General features: G+C 48.0%; 1 protein-coding gene across 2 annotated transcripts in view; it reads left to right on the forward strand.

The window, feature by feature from the left end:
- SLIT3 (slit guidance ligand 3) overlaps positions 1–15,043 on the forward strand; it is a 590,204-nt gene extending 575,161 nt beyond the window's left edge. For both annotated transcript variants that reach the window (XM_027034042.2, XM_053226652.1), the window contains 6 exons: positions 117–357; positions 2,290–2,420; positions 10,086–10,240; positions 11,384–11,669; positions 12,480–12,688; positions 14,439–15,043. In XM_027034042.2, the coding sequence (XP_026889843.1) occupies positions 117–357; positions 2,290–2,420; positions 10,086–10,240; positions 11,384–11,669; positions 12,480–12,688; positions 14,439–14,674 (1,258 nt within the window). In that variant the 3' untranslated portion in view covers positions 14,675–15,043. The remainder of the gene's footprint in view (positions 1–116; positions 358–2,289; positions 2,421–10,085; positions 10,241–11,383; positions 11,670–12,479; positions 12,689–14,438) is intronic.
- The last annotated feature ends 9,695 nt before the right edge of the window (positions 15,044–24,738 follow it).

The following is a 24,738-nucleotide window of genomic DNA, read 5'->3' on the forward strand; positions in this document are numbered from 1 at the left end:
TTACCATCTTTCTTCCCTCTCTCTGCTGGTGGCTCTTTGGCCCAAATAACTATGATTGTCTCCCCACACTGTTCTTTCCTCATCCCTCCTCCGTCCCTCCTCTCCCCTCCCCACAGCGGGCTCCTCTGTGAGCACCCCCCACCCATGGTCCTGCTTCAGACCAGTCCCTGTGACCAGTATGAGTGCCAGAACGGGGCCCAGTGCATCGTGGTACAGCAGGAGCCGACCTGTCGCTGCCCCCCAGGCTTCGCCGGCCCGAGGTGCGAGAAACTCATCACTGTCAACTTTGTGGGCAAAGACTCCTACGTGGAACTAGCCTCCGCCAAGGTCCGGCCCCAGGCCAACATCTCCCTGCAGGTGCGCCCCGCCCCTATGTGCCCCCCAAGCTCCAGTTGTTCTGAGAACAGCTGTTGTTCTACAGACAACTCTTGACTGGCTTTCACTGCTAATAGCAGTCCCCACGTGCAGCCTTTTCCATTCATTTATCTAGAAAATATTCACTCAAATATTACATGTCAGACACTGTGCTAACAATGGGGATTCAGTGATGGACAAGACAGAGCCCCTTGCCCAGGGGAAGTTGACAAGCAGAGGGGCCAGTGGCAACTCTGGGTGTTGTGGGAGCACATAGGTGGGACGGAGCTCCTTCGCCCGCTGAAAAGAATGGGATAGGCTCCCCAGAGGCAGTGGTAACTAAACTGAGATCTCAAGGATGAGTAGGAGTTTGCCTGGAGAAGGATAGAAGAATGAGGGGCTGGCAGAGCAGGATGAAGAGGGGATGCCATCTAGCCTGAGACATCAGCATGTACAAAGGCCCAGAGGCACAAACAAGCAGGGCCTTTTTCAGGGAATGAAAAACCACTTAGTAGGAACCAAATTCTTTTCCAGCTAACTTCTTTCAGGTTCCTTACCCGTGGACCTGAGCAAAGTTATTCCAAAATGCATTTCTGGGTGACCCAAATGCAACTGGGAAGGGTGGAGCAAGGATGGTATATGGCTGAGAAAGAGCAGGCCCTGGCCCCTAGGCTTTCTGGGGAGGAAGACCCCAGAGACACAGCTGGAGGATGCAGCCCAGTGAGTGGCCCCTGCCACATGGCACTAACTACGGCCCTGCTCTCCTTCTGCTCATGGACACTCTAGCTTTAAGCTTATGGTGAAAATACTTGTTCAGCACAGATCTGTTGCATGCCTCTGCATGCCAGGCACCATTGCAGGTACTGGGGCTGCAGAAACGCACAGAAAGCTCAAACTGCCTCACCTTGTGGAGCCTCCAGTCCAGTGGGCAGGCGTCTGAGATGAGCATTGACCCTGAACACACACACACACACACACACACACACTCACACACACACACACACACACACACACACACACACACAAGAAGGAAGCTCTGGGTGTGTCAGCCCCTCCTGGGTCCTCCTCATTGCCCTCCTGCCTTCCTCCCTGCATCCCACCCACCCAGGGACCTGAATGTTGGGTCCCAGCTAACCAGAGCAGCACCTGTGCCCCAGACATCCAGAGGGTCCATCAGACCACCTGCTCCACATCCATTCCTTTAAGCTGCACTTGTGCTGGGCAATGGGAGTGGACAGGCTAGTCAGAGAACCCCATCCCTGCAGCAGGGTGTGCCCTCTGGGCAGCAACTTCTGAAACCAGTGTCTCTCAGCCTTGGCAACACATTAGAATCACCTGGAGAATGCCTAAAATTGTCTTTGCCTGCCCCCTCCCCCACCTTGAGAGTCATATGTAGTTGGTTTGGGGTGAAGCCTAGACAATGATTTTTTTTTTAATTCCCCAGATGACTCTTAACACAGCGCCTAGTTCATAGTAAACACCGAATGAAATGGTAGTTGTTAGCATTTTGTTTATGATTGAGATTATACAGAGAGGCAGAGGCCTTGAGAGGGGCAAGGATTTGGGTGGGATTACATTGTATGCCGGTGAGAGAGGCCAGAGTAGAGCTTGGGGTTCCTGACACACACATACACACACACACACATGCACACTAAAATAGTGTGTGTGTTATATTTATCTTATAAGTGTATACATAAACAAAGTGGCTCACAGTGGGTGCTCATTAAATAGTTATTGAATTGAATTGCACCATCAGCATTTGCTGGAGTAGAAGTATATGCCCTCCTAGCAATTTCCAGACCAGACAAAGGAAAAAATAGGGAGATGAACTCAGATCTGGGGTCCATTCAGAAGATGCCTCCCGGAAGAGATCTCTGTGAGGGGGCGTTGGGGAGGCTAGTCCTCAGGGGAGCCCTAACCCACATGCCTCTCCAGGTGGCCACTGACAAGGACAACGGCATCCTTCTGTACAAGGGAGACAATGACCCCCTTGCGCTGGAGCTGTACCAGGGCCACGTGAGGCTCGTCTATGACAGTCTGAGCTCCCCACCAACCACAGTGTACAGGTAAGGACCACAGCCCCTCCCGCCAATGCACACGGGTCCTGCCTCTTCCCTCCTGCTTCCTGCCCTGAGAGAAGATGCCAGGGCCACTCTGATGCCTCTTCTCCCTGCTGCCCTCCACGCACACACACTCAGAGCGGCTGGTGGGAGGGAGAGGGGCGGTGCTGGAGGAAGAGGCAGGAGATGAAGGCTGACCCCACAGGGAGATGACACCTCATTACCATAAGATAAATGGCCAGCTGGCTACCGTGCAGAGCTGTGTGTGCCAATGGGGATGAGGCTGCTTAATGAGGTGCCCTTTTCAAAATGTCATCCTCATCTTTTATTAGTTTAAGAAAGAAAACAGGGGGAGATTAGCATGCAACTCAAGGGGAAGAAATTCCAGAGCACCGAGGGAGCAGGACTATTCCTTAAGTGACTTTCAAACTGTTCTGAAGGGTGGTTTTTCCTAAACTTCAGTCTTTCCAACAATCGCCCTGATTTTTACAAAAAGCTTGTAAAAATATGGTATGTCAGCTAAGTGACTTTCAAACTGTTCTGAAGGGTGGTTTTTGCTAAACTTCAGTCTTTCCAACAATCGCCCTGATTTTTACAAAAAGCTTGTAAAAATATGGTATGTCAGTTACTTAGCAGGTTACCTTACATAGGCTTTAAATGTGCTCACTCTCTACCCTGAGCTTCATCTCAAGGAATATCGTCTGTGAAATCACAGATATGCTAGCTCAACGTTAGATTTGTTTCTACTTCTCAGCGGAATAAGTACTAAACACAAAAAATCATTTTAGTCATAAATATTTTGTAATAATTATAAAAATAACCATTGAGATGAGAAATGTTTGTGTTACACCTAAAAATCACATAAAACTGCCCGAGGCAGGAGAGCCATTCCTTGGAGGGAGAGCACCTTGCGTAAGAAGGGCCCGCATCCCGAGGCCAGCCTTTCCCCTCTGCAAGCAGGAGCACATTGGTTAGGATTGGGGAAGAGCAGCAGTTTTCAGACTAAATCATTTATTCAATCAAAACTTTTCTATTGAACTCAAGAATATTAAATACACAGAAGCAAAACTGTCCTGCAGGGGCTGGAGAGAGCCAAGCTTCTTCCTTCACACTTCCTCTCATGAAAACCCCCAAAACAGCACCTACAAACCCAGTTGAGAACCATTGGTTTAAACCAGTGGTTCTCAAAGTGTGGTGCCAGGGCAGCAGCAGCAACGCACCCAGGAACTTGTGAGATGGGCACATTTTCAGACCCCACCCCACACCTACTGACAGAAGCACTGGGGTAGGGCCCAGCCATCTGTTTCAGGGAGCTTCCAGGTGATTCTTTGCACAAGCCTGATTCTTTCCAGCTCACACAGGAAGCCTTCCTGGAGAAGGAACCATTTATGCTGGGTCTTGATGAGAGGGAGAATTTATATGAGCAGGAGAACAGGTGGGCAAACAGGCTGAGGGGACATCACCGGCAAGCCTAGGGGAAAACACAGGGGGTTCGACCAGAGCAGAGGTTCACAGCAGGGGTGGGTGGAGGGATCACTGACCAGGCTAGGACAGTTGGGTACAATAGATGCCAGGAGAAGGAGCTGTCACCAGTGGCTTCACGAGTTCCCTGGAGTCAGGGCCTCCCAACATCTGTGTTTCTGGAGCCGCTGGTCATGGGCCAAGTGGACAGAGAGCCTGGGTGCAGGGCCTGGGGCAGCCTGTCACACAGCCTGTGGTATCAGACACATCCAGGTTTGAACAAGGTATTCGACCTCTTGCCTCAGTCTCCTTCCCTGTGTACTGTGGATAATAGGACATACTTCTGCAAGAGGAGGGCAGGATGGGTGGGGGGGGCCGTTTGGATATTGAGGGTTGGCAGATGAGAAAGTGCTTGGCAAATTGAGCCTTTACATGAGCATGTCAAGGACAGAAGGTGGCAGCCAGGCTTGGGGAGGGGGCTGGGCTCTGTCCAGAGCCCATCCCAGCAGAGCCTAGCTCTTCCCTCACACTGATGTTAGCTGCTGGGGGGGTGGTTTGGTAAAAGGGTGATGTTGTTGGTAAGATTGTTGGAATGCTTTTCTGCTGTCTGAACCAGGTTGTGAAATAGGAACCCAGAGAACTACTTTCCCCTATAGAACTACTCTCTCCCCTTGTCAGGGGGTCAGGCGGCTGAGGGTTAATAGGGGGCCCTGGGGAGACCCCAGGCTCTTCCTTTTATCCACAGGAGGAACCCAGTGAAGTATGCCCATGCCCACAGGCAAAGCCTAGTGACAGACTCTTAGTGCCCTTCAGCTCACAATCCTGAAGGGCCCAAGTCTCCAGAAATCCCATTATTTAAAATGGGTTTGCTTCCAGTCTTCTGTGTGGCAGCACTGGCTTTGCCCCAGTTGTGCACTCTTTCACTCAGCAAACCTCTCCCAGGCACCTTGCATGGACCAGGTCCTGGACTAAGTGTGGGGGACCCAGAGTTAAGCAAAACACAGTCCAGGGAAGAAGGCAGGTGTGTAAACAAGCAATAGTCACATGGGCAGAATAAAATAGGTCTTGCAGAAGATACGGGTGCATGCTATGGGAGCAGACATTTCTGCTTGGAGGACTAGGGAAGGCTCCCTGGAGGAAGTGGTAACGTTGAGCTGAGGCTTCAGCTGTGGCTGACAAGCATTTCCACAGGTTGCCTTTCCGGAAGGCACTGGGCTGGGGGAGGCCCATCAGTATGCACAGAAGCCACACTGTGTGGGACTGGGGTTAATAGAGGGCACAGGATCACTGTGGTGACCCCTGGCCACCTAGGAAGGCCTCCTTAGCCTCAGGGCCAGGGTGCCAAACCAAAGGTAATAATCAGGGGAGTTGGCAGCTTGCAAAATTCTGCCCACTGAGGCCCCATGGACAGCCCCAGAGTGAGAATGAACCACCAGTGCCCCCAGCAGGGAACCACAGGTCTGGAGCAGCAGGATTCTGAGCCTCCTCTATGTGGGAGCCTGGTTTGATTCATCTGCCTAACTATAGCCACAGGGGAGTGCTGGTGCTTCAAGGTCTGACCCCAGGCTCCAGGGCAAATACACAGAAAAGCCTGTCTTTGCCCCTGCCTGCCTGCCCCAGAATGGGAACAGGCTGCACTGTTCTGTAGTTCTGAGACTTGTCAGAGGAACTTCAGGCACTATTTCCTACCAGCGAGGCCAAGGGGCCAAGTGAGGGAACCAACCTCGGGAAAGCGGACTGAGGTCTCCGTGGGAGTGTGAGGAGTGTGGTAGCCTGGGGAGCACAGGCCTTGTCCAAAGGGACAGCTGACCTCTGCCCCAGCAGATGCTGCCCCGTGGGAATGCAGATCATCACGGAGCACTAGAAACTCAGGGTTTCCATGTGAAATAGCTCAGTGTTCAAAGGTTGCCCAAACACCACAAGAGAGCTCTCTTTGGACCATCACACATGCTCCCTGAGTCTTATTTACCGTAGTCCCATCCATTGCCAAGGTCTTTGTCTCACTTGCTCCTCACCACAAGCCCTAGGGTAAGCGTCATCACTCCTGTTCTAGGGATGAGAAACATGATGATCAGGTGAAGTTTTTGGCCCTAAAGCACACAAACCAGTAAATGGCGGAGCTGAGATTCAAACCCAGGTCAGGCTCCCACCAGAACCCATATTCCCACTGTGCTGGGGCATGAAGGCCAGAGCAAGAGAGAGTTGGGGCCATGGTGCTCCAGGAGTTGGGGAGCTGCTGCCCTGCAGTCTTTGAAGTCTCTGACTTCAGCTTAACTGAAATCCCAGGGACTATTTGATCCTGCGAGGCTCTATTGCCACCTAGTGGCCACAACTCAGCACCCAGGTGAGCAGGCCCAACAGCACCTGGAGGAATGGCCCACCAACCGTTCACTCCCCAGGGAAGTACGGTCCCTGGTTTAGGAGCTTGGGTTTCAATCTGCCTCCACCACTTCCACTTTAAGTCTTTGAGCTGGACACCTTAAGTCTCCAAGCCTTAGGCCTCTTATCTCTAAAATGGCAAAAAAATTGTATGTCTCATTTAGGGGCTTGTTAGGGTTAAATGAGAGAATGCAGGTCAAGTGCTTAGCACAGAGTAGCACAGTGCATAGTCCTGTAGCACCCAACACACTCCCACTGTTGATATTAAAAGCAGAATAGAACTCCACATGTCCTCATGCCGGTCCCACACAGAAGCCACCCAGCTAGCTCTGACACCTCCAGTGCTCTCTACCTCCCACTGGATGCTGGTTCATGTGGCCCAGTACATACTGGGAAAGACTCTCAGAGCCCCACTGAGTCTTCCCTGTAATCCCCAAATCTCCAGAGACGAAATTAGGAGGCTTGGAACCACAGTGGGATCATTTCTTTTAGAGTTAACAGCAGGTGGTTTGGGTTGGAGTTTTTTGTTTTGTTTTGTTTTTTTACCCCAATCTTTTTTCTTATAGCAGCAGAGTCATTTTTCTCATTATACACTTCAAAGGCCAAGATTTAAAAGGTGGGGGGAGGTGGGGAAGTAGGTAGAAATGGAGCCATCCTGATTTGTTAGATGGAGGTGAGAAATCACAGCCTGCAGTCCCCTCCAGGGACCTACAGTGTGAAAACCATTGGCTTTAGCATCATTTCCAGGAGATCCTAGTAAAGATGTGCCAGGAAGGCAACCTGTCAACCCATGAACACCTACTGGCGTGGGTTATGGGAGGTTTAGATTTGGAATCCATACTGACTTTGAACCTCAGTTCCACCACTTCTAGCAATGTGGCCTTGGTCAAGTTACTTAGGTTCCCTCTCTGTAAAATGTGGCTCTCATGAGTGCCTTCCTCAGAGATGGTTATGAGCCAGTGGAAGCAGACAGAAACCCAAAGCCCTGGGCAGCTGGAAGGTTGAGAATCAGTAGAAGAGTTCCTTCAGGTCCAGTAACCTGCTCCCCAACTTCGTCTCTCCTGCCACACCCCGCTCCTCCAAGCCCAGGATCAGGGTGGAAGAAATCATCATTCCACCTTTGAGTGCTTGCCAGGTGTCAGGGGCCCTGTGTTGTCAATCAGAACTCAGTGAGGTCAACATCATCACCAATCCCATAGCATGTAAGTGGGCTTGCCAAGAGCCCCTCAGCTGGAGGACCCAGTGTGATATCAGATCTCTCCAACTCCTGAGCATGAACTAGCTGAAGGGTATAGCTGGAGGAAGGGGCCTGCTTTATGGAAATCAAGAGAGGCTCTCCACACAGCCAAGTGGCTAGGGCACTGAGGAGCCTAGCACTTAACTGGGGGCAGGAAGGGTGGTCTCACAGTCCTCTCTGCTCCTGCGGCTCCTGCCAAACCACTGTCTCCAGGCTGGGACCCTCCATGGAGGAGCACCAGGGCCTGGACCAGTGCATGGAGTGCAGGAAGGAAAAAAGGAACGGACTTGGAGCAAGTGGCCAGGAAGGGGTTAGTGGTATGTGTTTGCTCACTGTGTCTGTGGGTGTTTATAATGGGATAGTGGCTGCCTCAGACTCCCTGAATTTTAATATTGGAAGGGAATGCCAAGACCACCCACCCAGAGCTGCAGCCTCTCTACAACGCCTCTTAACAGGTGGCTGCCCAGCATTAGTTACACACTTCAGGAGAGGGGGAGCTCTTTCAGGACAGCATCAATTTACCAAGTGGTTTAGGGATACAGCTGCATGTTCTTGCATGTATGTTTAAAAAACTGTGTTAGGGCTCAAGGTCAGAGTTTGTGGTCTCTGCACACCAGCCCTCATTCCCCCACTGACACCATCATCAACTCATCTGCAGGAACACAGGTCTCTGCCTTATCCTCAGCTCACTACTTAGAGTAGCTGGAAGCTACTGAAATAGAACAGCTCCATCTTCTATGGCTTCTTGGCTCCCCATCACAAATGAGATCCTCCAATGGACCCTTAGCTATCACTCCACCCCCCACTGCCCTATTTCTTGACCTGACCTGACACTACTATGTTGGTGGTTTGATTTAAAGGAAATGTGGGCTCATGATGGTACATGTCTGTACTGTTTGCCACTGGTCTCGGTGGGCGAGTACGTGGATGGATGAGAGACAAGTCGTTGGAAGGATAGATGATGGTTGGATGATAGGTAGATGGAAGAGTAAGAAAGTTCATGATGGGTTTGGGAAGGTCTTGGGCTCCTGCGTGCCCCCCTCTACCAGCACTTTCTCCCAGAGATCAGCACAAGAGCAGGAGTCAGGAGGTTTGCAGGCAATGGTCAGTTCTTATCGTCATTAATACTCTGACACTAGTGATAATGGGTCACATTTTCTCAATAATTTACAGTGTAAATTACAAGTCTTGAAAGGACTTTCAAGTACCTCCTCTGATTCGATCATGGCAGTAATTCTGTCAGGTTGTTCTCCCCCTTTTATAGATGAGAAGACCGGAAACCCAGAGGGCTTCTGAGTGGCCACACTCGCTGAGTGGCCACACCCACTGAAAAAGGGGCTAGGACAGACTCCATGCTTTCTCCACCCCACCCCAATTTATCCTCTCTTCTCCCAAGCATTTCTCTCACCTCTTTGCTGAGATTTCTAACTCCAGGTCAGTCGGTGAAGCTGTCCCTGCCTCCCAGGTAATCGGTGCCACCTCTGGCATAGGATCCTTTTGTTGGATCCAACTTACTGGGGATTTGCCAGGGAGAACTCAAGGGGAGAGGGAGCCTCCATATTCACCACCCACATTTGAATGGTTAAGACAGAGTTCAGCGTCCTCCTCAGAGAGCCATTTTCAGGGAAGGAGTACCATATCCCCCAATACCTATCACCTGCGCTCACTTCTCTCTCCCAGGCCCAGCCGAGGATCAAGTAGTGGAAAGAGCAGAACTTTATGGAGTCAAATGTTTTGCCTATGAATTCTGTCTCTGGAACATACTAGCTGGATGACCTCAGACAAATCCCTTAACCTCTCTGGGCCTCAGTCATCTTAGCTGTGAAATGGGATATCTGACACCACTTCATAGAATGATGGTGAGGTTCAAATAATAGCAGAGAACCATTAGCCCTGTGCCTAGCTCTTGTGTCTCATAAGTCCTTGGTGACTGCCTGCTGGTACTGAGGGAGGCGATGGGAAACGGGCATGCATGTGGGCTTTGAGGCTAGATGCACCTCAGTGTACATCCCTAGCCTATGGCTTATTAGTTGTGGGGACTTAGGAACATTATTTAACCTCCCTGAATTTCTGTTTCCTCGTTTCTATAATTCTGTAAACACGTGAAGCAGTGTTGTGTGGTAATATTAATCCAAATATGGCGTGCATACTTCGGATGGTGCATGAGACGAATTTAGGTGGGACAAAGACACTGGTGACATTTTAACTGAGATCACTTTTTTCATATGTACTAGGAAAAATATATACATCATACTGAAATAGTCTTTTCGTGGACAGTATTCCTTCCAAGAACATTGGCCTTATTATATCCTTACTGGTGTTTAAGGGGGAAATGGAGCAACTGAAGAAAAATTTAAGGAAATAATGGTTCCAGTGGCATGCAGTAGAGCAAAAATTGAGAAGGTGGTCGGAGGATGGAGTTTGCTTACCTCTGTAAAACACTGGAAAGGAATGCAAACCAATAATGATAACCATGAACCACTTGTGCTTCATGGTTGGCCAAGTTCAAATGCTGGCCACGTTCACAGCCCAGGGCCTGGCTACAGAAAGCATAAAGCAATCCCTCTGATTCTCACCCCTTTTGTCTTGCCCAGTGTGGAGACAGTGAATGACGGACAGTTTCACAGTGTGGAGCTGGTGATGCTAAATCAGACCCTGAACTTGGTGGTGGATAAAGGAGCCCCGAAGAGCCTGGGAAAGCTCCAGAAGCAGCCGGCAGTAGGCATCAACAGCCCCCTCTACCTCGGAGGTAAGGCTTTTCTCCCCTCCCATCCCCACCACCTACACCCCCCACCTGTGCTCAGGTACCCACACCCAGGCCCACTGGCTGGGGTTCCCCTACTCTCAGCATCCACTGCCAAAACAAATGACGGAAGGCTTCCTGGAGGAAGTGACAAGTAAGCCAGATCATGGGGAGGAGGAGAGGAGAGAAGACAGGGCTCCTTCTGGGAAGCACAAGTGGTTCAGGAATGATGGTGGGAAGAGGCAAAGATGGAATGGAGAGGGAGGAAACAGAGACAGAGTCCAAGCCCCATGATCTGCAGGGGTCATGTTCCCTCTGCTCTGCCACCATGTCAGATACTGGGAGGCTCATGTGATACATGTAGGACATGTTTGAGATTAAAGTCATACAAAGGCCAAAAAGAAGTAGCCACCTCTCTGGCAGAGCCTAGACCTGAAGTGCAGCCCAGGACCTGTAGATGTCAAAGGGTTATGTGCAAAAAAAAAAGTCACCAGAGCAGCTTGTTCAGCACAGAGATTCCCAAGACATCCCTGCCAAGGAGCCCGGGAATCTGTATTAACAGCCAGTCCAGGTGCCAGGGGTCCAGGGAAAGTCTTCAGGCAAGGGCAGTCCCAGAAGGGACACAGTTTGTCCCCCTGTGAAGACCCCCAAGTTTCCACAGATCAAGGCTGCTCACCCAAACCCCTTCTCTCCCAAACTCTAGCTCTCCAGCCTGGTGCTGTGCAGGGTAGAACAAGGGATGGGGACAGGAGGACCTGGTGGGAACAGTAGAGGAATGGGAGGCACCATCCCTTCCCTGCCTAGAGGGGTGGGCCTCCTCCATCCAGCTAGTTGTGGCCCTGTGACTAGCCAGCTCGTCTTTTTTTCTAGACGAGCCCAAAATAGAGATTTTAGAAATTTTCTATATTTAAAATAGGTTGGTAACAAATTCACATTTTTAAGAGTCAAAGTGTAGGAAAAAGGACTCAAGTCCTTCTGTGGACAAGGTCCCAGGTTTTGGGTCCATTCCCTCCATCTGAACAGCAGAGGCCCAGAGCTGTGAGCACTTAACTGTGAGCACGTAGAGACCTCCTCCTTGCTCTGAGGGGAAGTCTGGGCTGGTGGGCAGGGAAGGGTCTTCAGGCGGCTGTGCTGGCGCCCCTCCCCCAGGCATCCCCACCTCTACGGGCCTCTCAGCCCTGCGCCAGGGCACGGACCGGCCGCTGGGCGGCTTCCATGGCTGCATCCACGAGGTGCGCATCAACAACGAGTTGCAAGACTTCAAGGCCCTCCCACCGCAGTCCCTGGGGGTCTCACCAGGCTGCAAGTCCTGCACCGTGTGCAAGCACGGCCTGTGTCGCTCCGTGGAGAAGGACAGCGTGGTGTGCGAGTGCCACTCGGGCTGGACCGGCCCGCTGTGCGACCAGGAGGCCCACGACCCCTGCCTGGGCCACAGGTCAGTGTCCCGAGAGCCTAGACTCCCTGCCTGGATTCAGTCCCTCCCCCCCCCCACCCCTTCCCCACCCAAGAAGCGGCACCGATAAAAGCTGGAGGAAGTGTGGTCAGACTGTCCACAGGTCCTGCTTAAGAGATCAGGAGCTTACACAGCCAAACAGCAGGTCCCACCTAGAGACCTCAGTGTGTGAGGACCTTGCTGAGAACACCGGTCTCTGCCAAGTGACCCTTTAGAACCTGTCCAGAGCCACAGCACATACCTACATGACTCTGGGCAGATGCAGCCCCATGAGCATTTGGCTTGGCAAGTGGACTGAGGGTGAATTTCAGCCTCAACTTCTCCATCTAGGAGATGTGAATAAGACTGTCTTCTACATAGAAGCAGCAGAGGAGAGGTGATTGTAGAAAATAAGAATGATGCCAGGTATACAGCACTTAGTCCCATGCCTGGCACCATTGATGGTGTTGGTAATAGTTCCATTGCTATCAGTTAAGATAGGGCAATTAAAATGTTCTGAGCTGTGACCTTCCGCTTGGATATGTGAGTTCTAATGCCTAGAGAACAGCAAGCCAGCCTCATGGTCACAGTTGGCAGTGGAGTTTGGGTGATGTGAGCCTCCAGCTGTGGCAGAGTAAGACAAGACTGCTGCTCAGCCGCTGGGCTAGCAGAGGACAGACCATGGGATGGAGAAGACCTAAGGTTCCACAGCTCTGGACCTGCTGGTCAGAGCCTGGTCCCTGGCTGGGCTGGACAGAGAAAGCCTCCAGCAGCACCGTCTCTGCCCCTTCTCATTCTCTCCTCTGCCAACAGTTGCAGCCATGGGAAATGTGTAGCAACCGGGACCTCGTATGTGTGCAAGTGTGCAGAGGGCTACGGGGGGCCCATGTGTGACCACAAGAACGAATCCACCAACGCCTGCTTGGCCTTCAAGTGTCACCAGGGGCAGTGCCACATCTCAGATCGAGGGGAGCCCTACTGTCTGTGCCAGCCTGGCTTTAGTGGGGAGCACTGCGAGCAAGGTGGGTCTACTGTGTGCCCAGGAGGGGGAACCTGAGAAGGGTGCAGGGGTCAGAACTGGACCCCAGAGCCAGACTGAAGTTTGAATTCTGGCTGTGCCACCTGGAGGCTGCATGACCTTTGTCAGCCGCTTTCTAGAAAAGCCTCTGTTCTTTCATTTTGAAAATGGGGGCAATACCCTACATTGCTGCAGCAGTTGTCTATTGCTCTGTAACAAATTAGCCCCCCAACACAGCAGTTCAAACCCTCCTTACTCTCTTCCCCTCCCCCAGCCCCTGTAGTGCATTTAAAAATTTTTTTTTAATGTTCAAGAGGGAGAGAGAAACAGAATGCAAGTGGGGGAGGGGCAGAGAGAGAGGGACACACAGAATCCGAAGCAGGCCCCAAGCCCTGAGCTTTCAGCACAGAGCCTGAGGTAGGGCTCAAACCCACAAATCATGAGATGATGACCTGAGCCAAAGTTGGATGGTTAAACTGAGCCACCCAGGCACCCCTGTAGTGTGCTAATATTGAAGTAAACTCAAACAGGAAAATTAAGACTAGATTGTATTAGAATTCAAATCCACCTCCCCACAGGGGGTTATTTTCCTGCGCGGAAACTGAAGTCTTCCTCCCTGCCACTGGATTCCTAGGCAGACCACCTTGTCTCTAAGGGACACTCACATTTATATCTAGTTGAAATACTATTCAACCAAAACTGATGTTTTTATAATTTTTATTAAATATTTTGAAACATGATTTACAGAAAAATTGCCAGAATATGAAGAGCTCCCACCTTCCCTTCACCAGATTGCCCAATTAACATGTTGCCACATCTGGTCTCTCGCCAACCACATTCCTACACTCATACACTCATTATCTTGTAACAATCTCATAATTTAGAAGAATTATATCAAGCTTAACAAAATTCATTAAAATGCATAAAGCCCTTTCTCACTCACAGTCTCCTCTGAGGCTCATAAGCTGTGAGGCATAGGAAGGACAGGGAAATGTATCACCATTTCCAGACAAGGAGACAGGCTCAGGGATAGTGAGGGTCTGGCTGATGGCCAAAGCCAAACTCTAAGCTCAGTATGGTCTTCCTCAGTGCCTTGCTGCAGCCCTCCTCCCAATGTCGTAGGGACAGTGCAGTCAGAAGATGAAACTCCAAGCAGATCTCACCTCCAGCAGCACTTTCCAGAGCCACACCCCTGGGCTGCAGCAGGCTGTTTGCCACGTTCTGTTCCTATAGAGCATCCACCTCTGTTTATCATTACTAATTCTGTCATCGCTGAAGTGAACAGACCTAGATGCTGCACCAGTGGGGGCTGGGGCAAACCAGACACTTCCTGGTTTTCTGTGAAACCAGAAATCCCAATATTTAAGCTCCTGGGGTTTTTAATGGTGACATTTAGCTCAGTTTCTAAGTCTAGGTGACACATCAAAACTGGGGCACAGGAGTTAGCCCCCCGTCTACTACTTTGCCACATCGAGTTTGGTCTTGGAGTTCCTTGAAGGAAAGGATGGGGCTTGTTTTTGTCACCATTAGATCCTCAGGGCTTAGTCATAAATCCCCTAGAGAGCCTGGCCCAGGAAAGGCCTTCATAGTTGTGGAATCACTGGGCAGTTAACAGGTGGGAGACAGAGGGATGACTGAAGACGTTCAAATGGTCTTTACACCTCAAGTGTTTCCCAACAGCCTACCCAGGAAATGGCCCTGGCCTGTCGTCGATGCCGCCGATGCCCTGACCTTACCTTTTCTACCCTCTGCAGAGAGCCTGTGCCTGGGGGAGGTAGTCCGAGAGGTGATCCGCCGCCAGAAAGGCTATGCGTCTTGCGCCACAGCCTCCAAAGTGCCCGTGATGGAGTGTCGTGGGGGCTGTGGGCTGCAGTGCTGCCAGCCCACCCGCAGCAAGCGGCGGAAATACGTCTTCCAGTGCACAGACGGCTCCTCGTTTGTGGAAGAGGTGGAGAGACACTTGGAGTGTGGCTGCCGCGCGTGTTCCTAAGGCCCTCTGCCCCCCACCTCTCAGACTCCAGCTTCGTGGGGCTGCGACAGCTACGCGGGACCCCCTCGAGATTCGAGGTGAAGAAGTGGGCACTGGAGAGGAAGCAGAAGAAGAGAATATTAAGTATATTGTAAAATAAACAAAAAATAGAACTTATTTTTATTATGGAAAGTGACTATTTTCATCTTTTATTATATAAATATATCACACCGTCTGAGTATATGTACCATATAGTGAGTTATTTTTACCAAGTCTTGTGTTGTGTATTTGTCGTGTTTTTATAAACCACTGTTAAAAATTTTAAGAAAAAAAAGACTAATAAAAATGTTTTAAAACAAAAGGATAAGAATAAAGAAGTGATAGCCTGTCCGAGGAAGAAGGAAGTTTTTAATGTGATGAAACAGTATCATGTCAGCAGAGATACCAAGACCTGCTTACTGAGCTCAGGAAAAGGAATGATAAGAGGAAGAGAAGGAAAAGATTTTTCTTTGTTTCTTCTTATCTTTAATGACTGTTTTCTCTTCCCTAAAAGCACCCAGCTTTTAAGTTCTGGTTGCTGAGGCCCATCCTTCCAGGACAAGCTTTTGCACCCCGGCCACCTCAGACTCGCAGTTGCCGCCCCCATCTGCCCCAGGCCACCAGCGGGGTCTGGGCCCTCTTCTCCCTCCAGGCTGGCCCTGGCTTCCACCACAGGGCTATCCGAAACTCTGCCACAGCCTTCATCTGAGCCTGTTTTGCCAAATTTTAAAACACCGCCTCTTTTCCTGACCCTCTCCAGGTGAGTCAAGGGAAGAAGGGATTATGTAGTCTCCTCAGGCCCCAACCACCGGTCCTTCCTTTGGAAAGTTGTGCACCGTCCTCTTCCCTCCAATGTCCCACGAATTTCACATTACAATGCAGTAATGGGAGAGCAGGCAGCCAGGAGCCCAGCCTGCCCACAGCCTGGGTACAAGTATGACTCTGGAAAATTCTTGGGGGATCTTCTATGGGAAGCACAAGCCTCTGCCACCAGATCCTCCAGACCACCGCCATATTGAGGACAAGTCCTTGCCCATCTGCAACACTTTCCAACGCATATCCATACCGCACCTTATTTTATCCATGCAACCCCTGCCCCCATGAGAAGGGTAAAGCCGTTTAGCCCCATTTCACGGACAAGGAAACCAAAGCCTCTCTCAAACTCTGTGTCTTGTCTTAAGCCACATATCTGATAAGTAGAAGAGCCAGACTCAAAAGTTCTAGATTCCTTCTCCAGAATGGTGTAAACAGGAGAAATTCAGGTCGTTTAAGTTCATCAGACAAGCCCTACCAGGAGAAGAAAGTAGATGTTCTTTACTGCTATTTTTCCTGCTCATGTCCATTCCTTGTTCTGTTCCCCCAGTATCCAAAGTTTCTAAACAGAGTTCTAGGAGAGCAAAGGCATACCTCCTGATGGAGACTTGCCCTGGCCTCTCTCCCTACTCAGTCTAGTGCAGAGGGCTCCAGGGCTCAGCTGCCCATCTCTCACTCATCCCTCCTTTCCCCTGGGAGCCTCCCTTGCAGAAGTGTCAGGGAGGAGAGTGTGGGGCTCAAAGGACCTTCCAGCATCGAGTGTCCCCAGAGGAGCCTAGTGGTTCTGTGAGCACCAACAGTGGGCCAAAGGCTCCAAGAATCAGGAGGGAAAAAGAAAAGATGGAAGAGCACAAGGCAAGTGGCAAATAAGGAGGGAAGGAGGAAGAGAAAGAAGGGGTGGGGAGGGAGGGAAAGAAGGGAGGGAGAAATTAAATGGAAGAACTTACTTAAAAATATGCATACTTAGATTATATTCCAGGTACTTAGTGTACCTCATGATGGATTTGTTTCAAATAGTAATAGATTCATTTAGTACTTACTACATTATACATCAGATACCATTCTATATTATATACACACACACACACAGGTATATGTGTGTATATGTATATAATATTCATTTAATTTTCAAAACAACCCTGCAGCAAAGACATTACTAACCCATTTTCCAGTTGAATAAGTTGAGGCGCAGAGAAGTTCAGGAACTTGCACAAGAGCAGGCACCTAATAAACTGTAGAGCCAGGATTTAGGCCCAGGTAGCCTAACTCCAGAACTTACTCCTCACGGGAAAGAAACATCTGCCTTTAAGAATCCTACAGTCCAGGGCAAAAACAATCATGGGACAACTGCTTTATTATAGGAGTTCCCTGATGGCAATATGAACAAGGGAAGTGGCTGTCCAGAGTTGGAAATCTCCAATTCTGGATCTTTAAGGATGAACAGGAGTTTGCCAGGGGGTTGAGAAAGGGAGTTAATCGCCCAGGGCATAGCCTGTTAAAAAGGAGTGAAACAGGAAAAGACCCGGTATGTCGGGAACAGTCAGAGGTCCAGGGGGTGGCAGGAGGGTGGGATGCTCACTGGGGAATAGGAGTCAGTGGGGAAGATGTAAAGGCAGAGGTTCAGCCACTAAGAGCCACGTGTGGCGAGCTAGAATGCAGGGACCCAGCGGGGTTTTTGAGCAGGGGGAAGGAAAGACATGCTGTGTTTTAGGAAGAGAACTGGGGGCAAAGTCAAGACAGGCTTGGGAGAGACAGGGCTCCACCACCCAGAACGGCTTGGGGGCTCCCAGTTGTTCAGTTTCTTGTGGCTAAACAATGCTGATTTCCAGGTGGGTCCCCAGAGTTTTTGTGGTAGCTCAAAAGTTCTGTCCTGAGATCTGCCCAACACCCCTCCCTATCCCTCATGCTCTGCCAGCCCACCCCACCCAGGCAGGTAAACCCTAGGCTTATTCTACCACCAATACTCCTAGCTGGCCTCTCTCCACATGACATAAAGCCCACTCAGCCTGCCATCTTGAGAGCCCACCCCAGGGTCACTGACTTTTCTGGGAGGATTCACCAGGCTGCAAGCTTTCCCTCTGGCTCCCCCAATGAACCCAAGTCCTGCCTCTGTCAATCATGCCCTGGGCCCAATCCTGAATCCAGCAGCAGTCAGCCACAAAGGACCAGGTTCTTAGTGTAGCTTGAGGGGGATTTTGAGTCTTCCCCTTAGTTTTGGAAACCCTGACTTTATGAAATGCCTAAACAATATCATTAAGAAAATTATCCCCAAAAGGAAGTTTCTCTAACAAATAGAGATTAAAACTCTTATTTCAATGGCCAAATTCTAGAAACAAAGTCCCAGAGGGCAAGAAACATTCAGTGAGGTAATTTGCATGCTTAAAAGTATGGTTCAGTGTTTGTGTGTGGATACGTACACATGTGAAAAGGGGGATTAGGCTCTGTTTCACCCTGAGCAGGAATCAGGCAAAGGAGAAGGGAGAATCCCTTTGACTCAACCAAGAGATCCTAAAATGGCTGATGAAATGATGTATTTAAAAGTTATTTGTAAAGTGTAAACTAAAAACCTTTAATGTAAGATGTTATTACCATTGTTGTTGCTGCTATTGACATGCCAACAGGCTCCATGTAGAAGATGGCTTTGCCTTTTCAATTTCAGAAAGGAACCGGAGTCTGACACTTCAGAAAAAGGACAAGGAAGAGGGGCAAGGAAAGGGAAAGAGATTACCTAAGGCCAGAGAATGAGAGGTAATCCCCCAGAATGACCCTTAGGAACCCAGGAGTGGCCAGGATGGGGCTGGAGCCAACCTTGCCTTCCACCATATACAAAGCTACTTTGAACCCTAAGGCCAAGCAGCCACCCATTGACTTTGCTGTAAGAAGCCCCTAGCATAAATGGGCTTGCCCCTCAAAATTCACAGGGTCTCAGTATTAAAGCTGAAGTAACCTGAGGGAATCCCTGATGAGTGATAAACCTGAGAATCAGAGAAATGGAAGGTCTAAACCAGAGACCAAGGTCATCGAACAAATTAACACCAGAAACAAGAAGAGACCCTGGTGTCTACCCAGGCCATCATTCTTCTTGCTACTCCACCATGGGCATCCAGGAAGACTGAAATTTGAGAAAGACCCTGTAATACCTTCTAGGTGGCCAGGAAAGTACCCCCCCCCCACCCTTCCTGGACAGTGCACTCAGATGTCTGGGAAGCTGGGGCATGGCGTGGTTTGGTGACACTTACCCATATGTTCTAGTCTGGATTAGTGCCAAAGGAAATGCTTGGGGAAAGTTGGTGAAAGATGCCAGCTAGCCAGAGAAGCAAAGACAGAATTGGGCATTTGGCAAAGCTTATTTCTCTAACCCAACAATAGATTCTAAGAGGAAAATTTTTTAAGATGTTTTTAAAAACAATGCTATAGTGCCACTTCACCACTATGGGATAAATAATGTACATTTTTTATGCAACAGACTGTCATATTCTGATGTCATTAAAATAAATGGATGAGTCACAGGAGAGCCTTCAGATGCTCTTGTGAATACCAGAAGTTCAGCCCTACTCCCTGGTGTGTGTTTTATTTTTACTGCTGACCTTCACTCCCTGGGGCAAAGATTACTGTAATTCATGGGGTTTGGGCAAGTCTGGTGTGGAGTTAGTGAAAACAGTTGGTTTCTTGAAGCATGAAGTGGGGAAAAAGAGATCCAGAGTTCCCAAGAGACATGGGAGAGAAGGCCCAACACATGGCTTAAAGTCTACAGGGCATGTGATTTGTATGGTCACAGACTGCCAAGGGTCATGGGGAAAGATGCCACTCCAGTGCAGAGAACACATATTAAGATGTGGAGGAAGATTTGTCCTGGGCACTCCAATGCCTAATTAAATCCCCTCCTTTATTCATTCATTCTTAAGCATTTTCTGAACATCTATGTGCCCAGTACTGGTCTAGGCACTGAAGACTACACAAAAGATGATCAAGACAAAGTCCTTGTTCTCCTGGAGCTTAACTGAGTGTCAATCAACAAATAAGTAAAGATAATATCAGATAATATTAAAAAGTAGAGATGTACTGGTGGGTACTTTCCACAGTGAAGTCAAGGAAAGCCTCTGTGACAAATTGAGACGGGGGTGGATGAAGTACCAAGAAATGGAAGGAGGAAGCCTGACCCCGTAGTGCTCACTAGATAATCTGCCCTCACACAGGTGTATCCAAGGGAGGTAGAGAGCTTGAGCATCTTAGTAGGCCAGAGGTGATGACATGAGTGAGACAGCACTATGAGAGGGCTTTCAGGGATGAGGGTGGAGACAGAACTCACCCTTCAGCTTCCCAGCCCTGGGACAACCTTGGGAGCCAATGGCCTTTCTAAATAAAGAATGTCATGGATCTAGAGGCCACTACCAACTGACTGAGGACCATTTCTGCTTCCCTAGAAGAGAGACCTATATCTCCATGAAAAACACCATTAGGAAGCAAGACGCTGGTGGGCAACAGATGCACCAAATATAGGAAAGGGCCCAGGCCTGTTGTTCCTGGGCCATAGCAAGCAGGGCCATACAGTCTGGAGGCCCTGAGTGTCTACCAAGATGCCCTTGATATTAGCTTCAAAGCTTTCAGCTTGAAAGAATCTGAAATGAAAGCGGGGAGATTTTGTCCTGACACATATTATGTCAGGCTGCCTGGGCATCTCTGCCAGAAGAAGCTGCTGGCCAGGAACCTACAGCTTCCACTCTCCAAGCTTAGACAAAACAGCCCCTCCTCCCAGGTTGGGGGCCTATAGTTCTACTGATCTGTCAAATTTCCCTTTTGTGTCAATTGCAGAGCTTCTCAATTGAGAGAGATATTGCCCCCAAGGAGACATTTGGTAATGTCTAGAGACATTTTATATTGTAGGACTAGGACAGGGGAGCTACTAGCATCTAGTGGGAGGCCACAGGTGCCACTAAACACCCTATGATGCCCAGAATGGCCTCCATAACAAAGAATTATCCTGCCAACATATCAACAGTCTTAAGACTGAGAAACTCTGGCTTGGACTAATCACCTCCTTCCTGTAACACCTGAACGGAATTGTTTACAAAGGAAGAAGGGGGTAAAAAAAGGGGGGGGGGGGGAAGAAAGGGGCAAAAATGCTAAATAGGTAACAAATAGGCCTCCTCAGGGGAACATGATCTCTTGGTGAGAATACATAGCAAGCTAGTGATGTATACTTGTATTTAAAACACAGTTATTGATGTGGGACCAAAACATTCCTGGCAATGAGGTACCACCATCATCCTTCCTTTGCCACTCTGTCCTTACCATTCAGTCACTGCAAATGGGTGAACACTGGATTATGGATTTATTATGCTTAGGTGACACATAAAATATGGCAGAGCAGGGGACATTCATCTTTGGACCTGCTACAGGCAGAAAAATGAATAGGATTAATAAAAATGTTTTTTCTATTTCTTGGAACTCTATCCCTCAGCTGAGTCCCAGCAGGAAGAACAGCAAAGGTTATCAAATAAAGACATGAGGACCATGGATGTGTCTGTGGAATGTCAAAGGTGAGCAAAGAAAGTGTGGGTCAAAAGGCTTAAGCAGCCCAACTTCAAGATGGGGCAGGGGATGTTGGGCCAACTCCCAGTAAGGATGATAGGATTAACTGGTTGTCAGAGTAACCTTGCTCACTCAGAGTAATCTTATAAATTGCTACAGGGATAGGACTGGCTCTCTGCCCAACCAGAGCTCTGTAAATGGACCCTGTAAATATCCACATTTGCAGGAAGAGAGGAGGAGAGGCAATCCTTGAGAGCAGGGATTGGAGTAAGGTCTAGGTGATAAGAACAGGCCTCTGTCCAACTCCAGCTCATTGGCCCTAGAAAGCTCCACATCTTCTCCCCTGTCTTGCTGTTGATTTTAGCAATATCACTGAGATTCAGTTTCTCCTTCTAAAAAAACAAAGATGGCAATACTTGACATAATCAAGGCTCTGTAGATTACAAGTGGCAAAAAGCAATTCAAATTAACTTAAGCCACAAAAGGAATATGTAGGCTCAAGTCATTGGAAAATCTAAGATCATTCTCACTGAATCAGACAGAGATGTATGTATCCTGGAGCTCAATACAATGTCATAAGGGCTCCGGTCTCTCATGCATGCTTGGCTTTCTTCTGTATTGGCTTCATTCCCATGAAGGTCTCCCTAGAGAGTTGGCAAAGTGACTCTCAGCCACTGCACAATGAAAGCAGTACAAACTATTAATTTCAAGTCGAGAAGAAAAGGGCTTCTCTTTTCCAATAATCCCAAGAGACATCTCAGCAAAGTCACTGCCACTGACTGGCCTGGATTCAGGTAAATGTCCATCACTGAACCAGACATTATGGGCAAAACAATAAGACTTCTTGATTAGCCAAGCCTGTATCACATGATCATCCCTGGAGCCAAAAACAGGTAGTTGAAGGTGAGGACAGGTGTTTCCCCCAAAGAAAAGAAGTAATAGATGCTAGGTGGGCAAAAATTGCAGATAATAATTACTCACAAGGAATTAGTTAGAAACTATGACAAGTTTCCAGTTCAAGATAGCAACACAGAAGGATCCTGAACTCATCTCTCCCCACAGACATAATAAATCTACAACTACATATGGAAAAATTTCCACTGAGAGAAACCCAAAAATTACTTGACCCACTCCTTCACATCAGATGAACATGAAAAAAACCCATATCCAAACAAGTAGGAGAGGCTGAGACACAATCTTACCATAAATTCTACCCCTTGGCACAGAGACCCACAATCAGGAGGAAAGTAACAACCTTGAGCTTCTCACTGAGGCATGAAGGGTTTGAAATCCACATCTGGCACCCCAATTTTTAAGACCTGCACTTGAGGGGTGAGTCCCCAAAACATCTAGCTTTGGAAAGCATCAGGGCTCACATCTACAAGACCCACGAAGCTATAGCAAACTGAGAAATAGTTCTTAAAGGGCTCGTGCCTGTAGACCCACCCACCCCAGAGCCTAGCACAGAGACAGAAAAGTGACCAGTTTTTCTGTGTAAGAGACTTATGTTAAAGCATCAGCCTGAAGGGCAGACATCTGATTTAACATATGTAAGGGACCTACTGATATATTCTCCAAAGACAGAGGCCAGTAGGTACCATCTTTGCACTCTCCCTCTGCTTGCCTCCAAGTCACCGGTATCTACTGGAAAGGAGTTTATGCACCCATCTGGTACCCCAGTTCTGCATCTATTGCCCAGGGAACAACTTGATCACCTGACTCTGCTGGTCAGTGGGGCTTTCACTCATGGGTCCCACAGGACTGTAACAAATGGAGAAAGAGTTCTTAACTGGCTACACACTAGGGCACAGTGGGAGGCAATAGATTGAGGCTCCCAATCTTTCTATGAAAGAGACCAATTAGCTTATCTTCATAGCTTTAGTCTCAAGGGCAAGCTTCTAATTAAACACACATCTAAGGGCTGACTATAGTTCTTCTACAGAGACATTGGAGGGCAGGTGCTCCAGACCACCATTGTCTCCCAGAAAGAAGCTGGTGCACATGTCTGGTGCCCTGTTTTTTTTTTTTTTTTTTTTTTTTTTTTTGTGTGGCTACCACCCAGGGGATGATCCTCGATCACCTGACTCTGGTGGACAGCAGGGCTTACATTTGCAGTTCTATCAGTGCTGAAAGTAACAATCTGCCAACCGAGAATATTCTACCTGGCAAAGTTGTTCTTCAGAATTGGAGAAATAAAGTTTTCCAGACAAGCAAAAGCTAAAAGGAATTCATTATCACTAGACTGAGTTTACAAAAAATGTTAAAGAGATTCTCCAAGTGGGAATGAAAGGGTACTAATTAGCAACAAGAAAACATATGAAAGTATAAATTTCATGGGAAGGATAAATATATAGAATTCCAAATGATGTGATGTTGTAAAGACGGTGGATCAATCACTTATAAACCCAGCATGAAGGTTAAAAGACAAAAGTAATAGAAAACCTACAACTACAATAATTAATGGATACCCAAGATAAAAAATGTAAATTGTGATATCAAAGTGATAAAGATGGGAGCAGGGGGAGTAAAAATGTACAACTTTAGAATACATTCAAAAATTTTTCAGTTTACATTATAAATCACTTTATATAAATCTCATGGTAACCACAAAGCAAAACCTATAGTAGACAGACAAAATAAAGGAATCTAAGTATAACACTACAGAAAATCATCAAATCACAAAGGAAGAGAGCAAGAGAAGAAAGGAATTACACAACAGCCAGAAAACAAAAATGCCAATAGGCATCAATAATTACTTTACATATAAATGGACTAAATTATCTGATCAAAAGAATTTTTTTATTCATTAAGCCACTCTATCTATACAGAGCACACAGACAGTGCAGGGAATAGAAAAAGATATTCCATACAAATGAAAACCAAGGGTTAGAGTAGCTACACTTTTACCAGACAAATTAGACTTTAATGCAAAGATTGTAATAAGACACAAAGAAGGTCATTACATATAATGAAAAGGGTAAATCAGACAAGGTAGAACATTTATAAATATTCTGCACAAAACACAGGAGATTTAAACATATAAGGTGAACATTAACAGACTTAGTGGGATAAAAAGTCAGCAATACAATAATGGTTGGGGGATTTAATACTTCACCTTCATCAATGGATGGATCATCCAGAGAGAAAAATCAATAACATTGGCCTTAAATCACACATTAGACCAGATGGATCTGACAGACATATACAGAATATTCCATCCAAAAGCAACAGACGATACATTCTACTAAAAGAGTTATGAAACATTCTTCAGGACAGGTCACAGTTTAGGCCACAAATCAAGTCTTAGTAAGTTTAAAATACTGAAATCGTATCAACCATCTTTTCTAACCACAATGGTACAAAACTAGAAATCAATTACAAGAAGTTAGAAAATTCACAAATGTGGACATTAAGCAACATGCCACTGAACAACCCACAGGCCACATTATACAATCAATGGAGAAAATAGAAGACCTTCAAACAAATGAAATTGGAAATACGACATGCCAAGACTTAGGGATGCATGAAAAGCAGTTCTAAGAGGGAAGCTCATGACAATAAATGCCTACATTAAGAAACAAGGGGGGGGGCCATGATGCTGGAACAAGATGGAAGTCTTTTTTGCATCTCTCATCTCTGAGATGCAGCCAGATCAACACTAAACCATCTTGCACACCTAGAAAAGTGATTTGAGGATTAAC

Source organism: Acinonyx jubatus, chromosome A1 (genome assembly GCF_027475565.1).
Source record: "Acinonyx jubatus isolate Ajub_Pintada_27869175 chromosome A1, VMU_Ajub_asm_v1.0, whole genome shotgun sequence".
NCBI lineage: Eukaryota > Metazoa > Chordata > Mammalia > Carnivora > Felidae > Acinonyx > Acinonyx jubatus.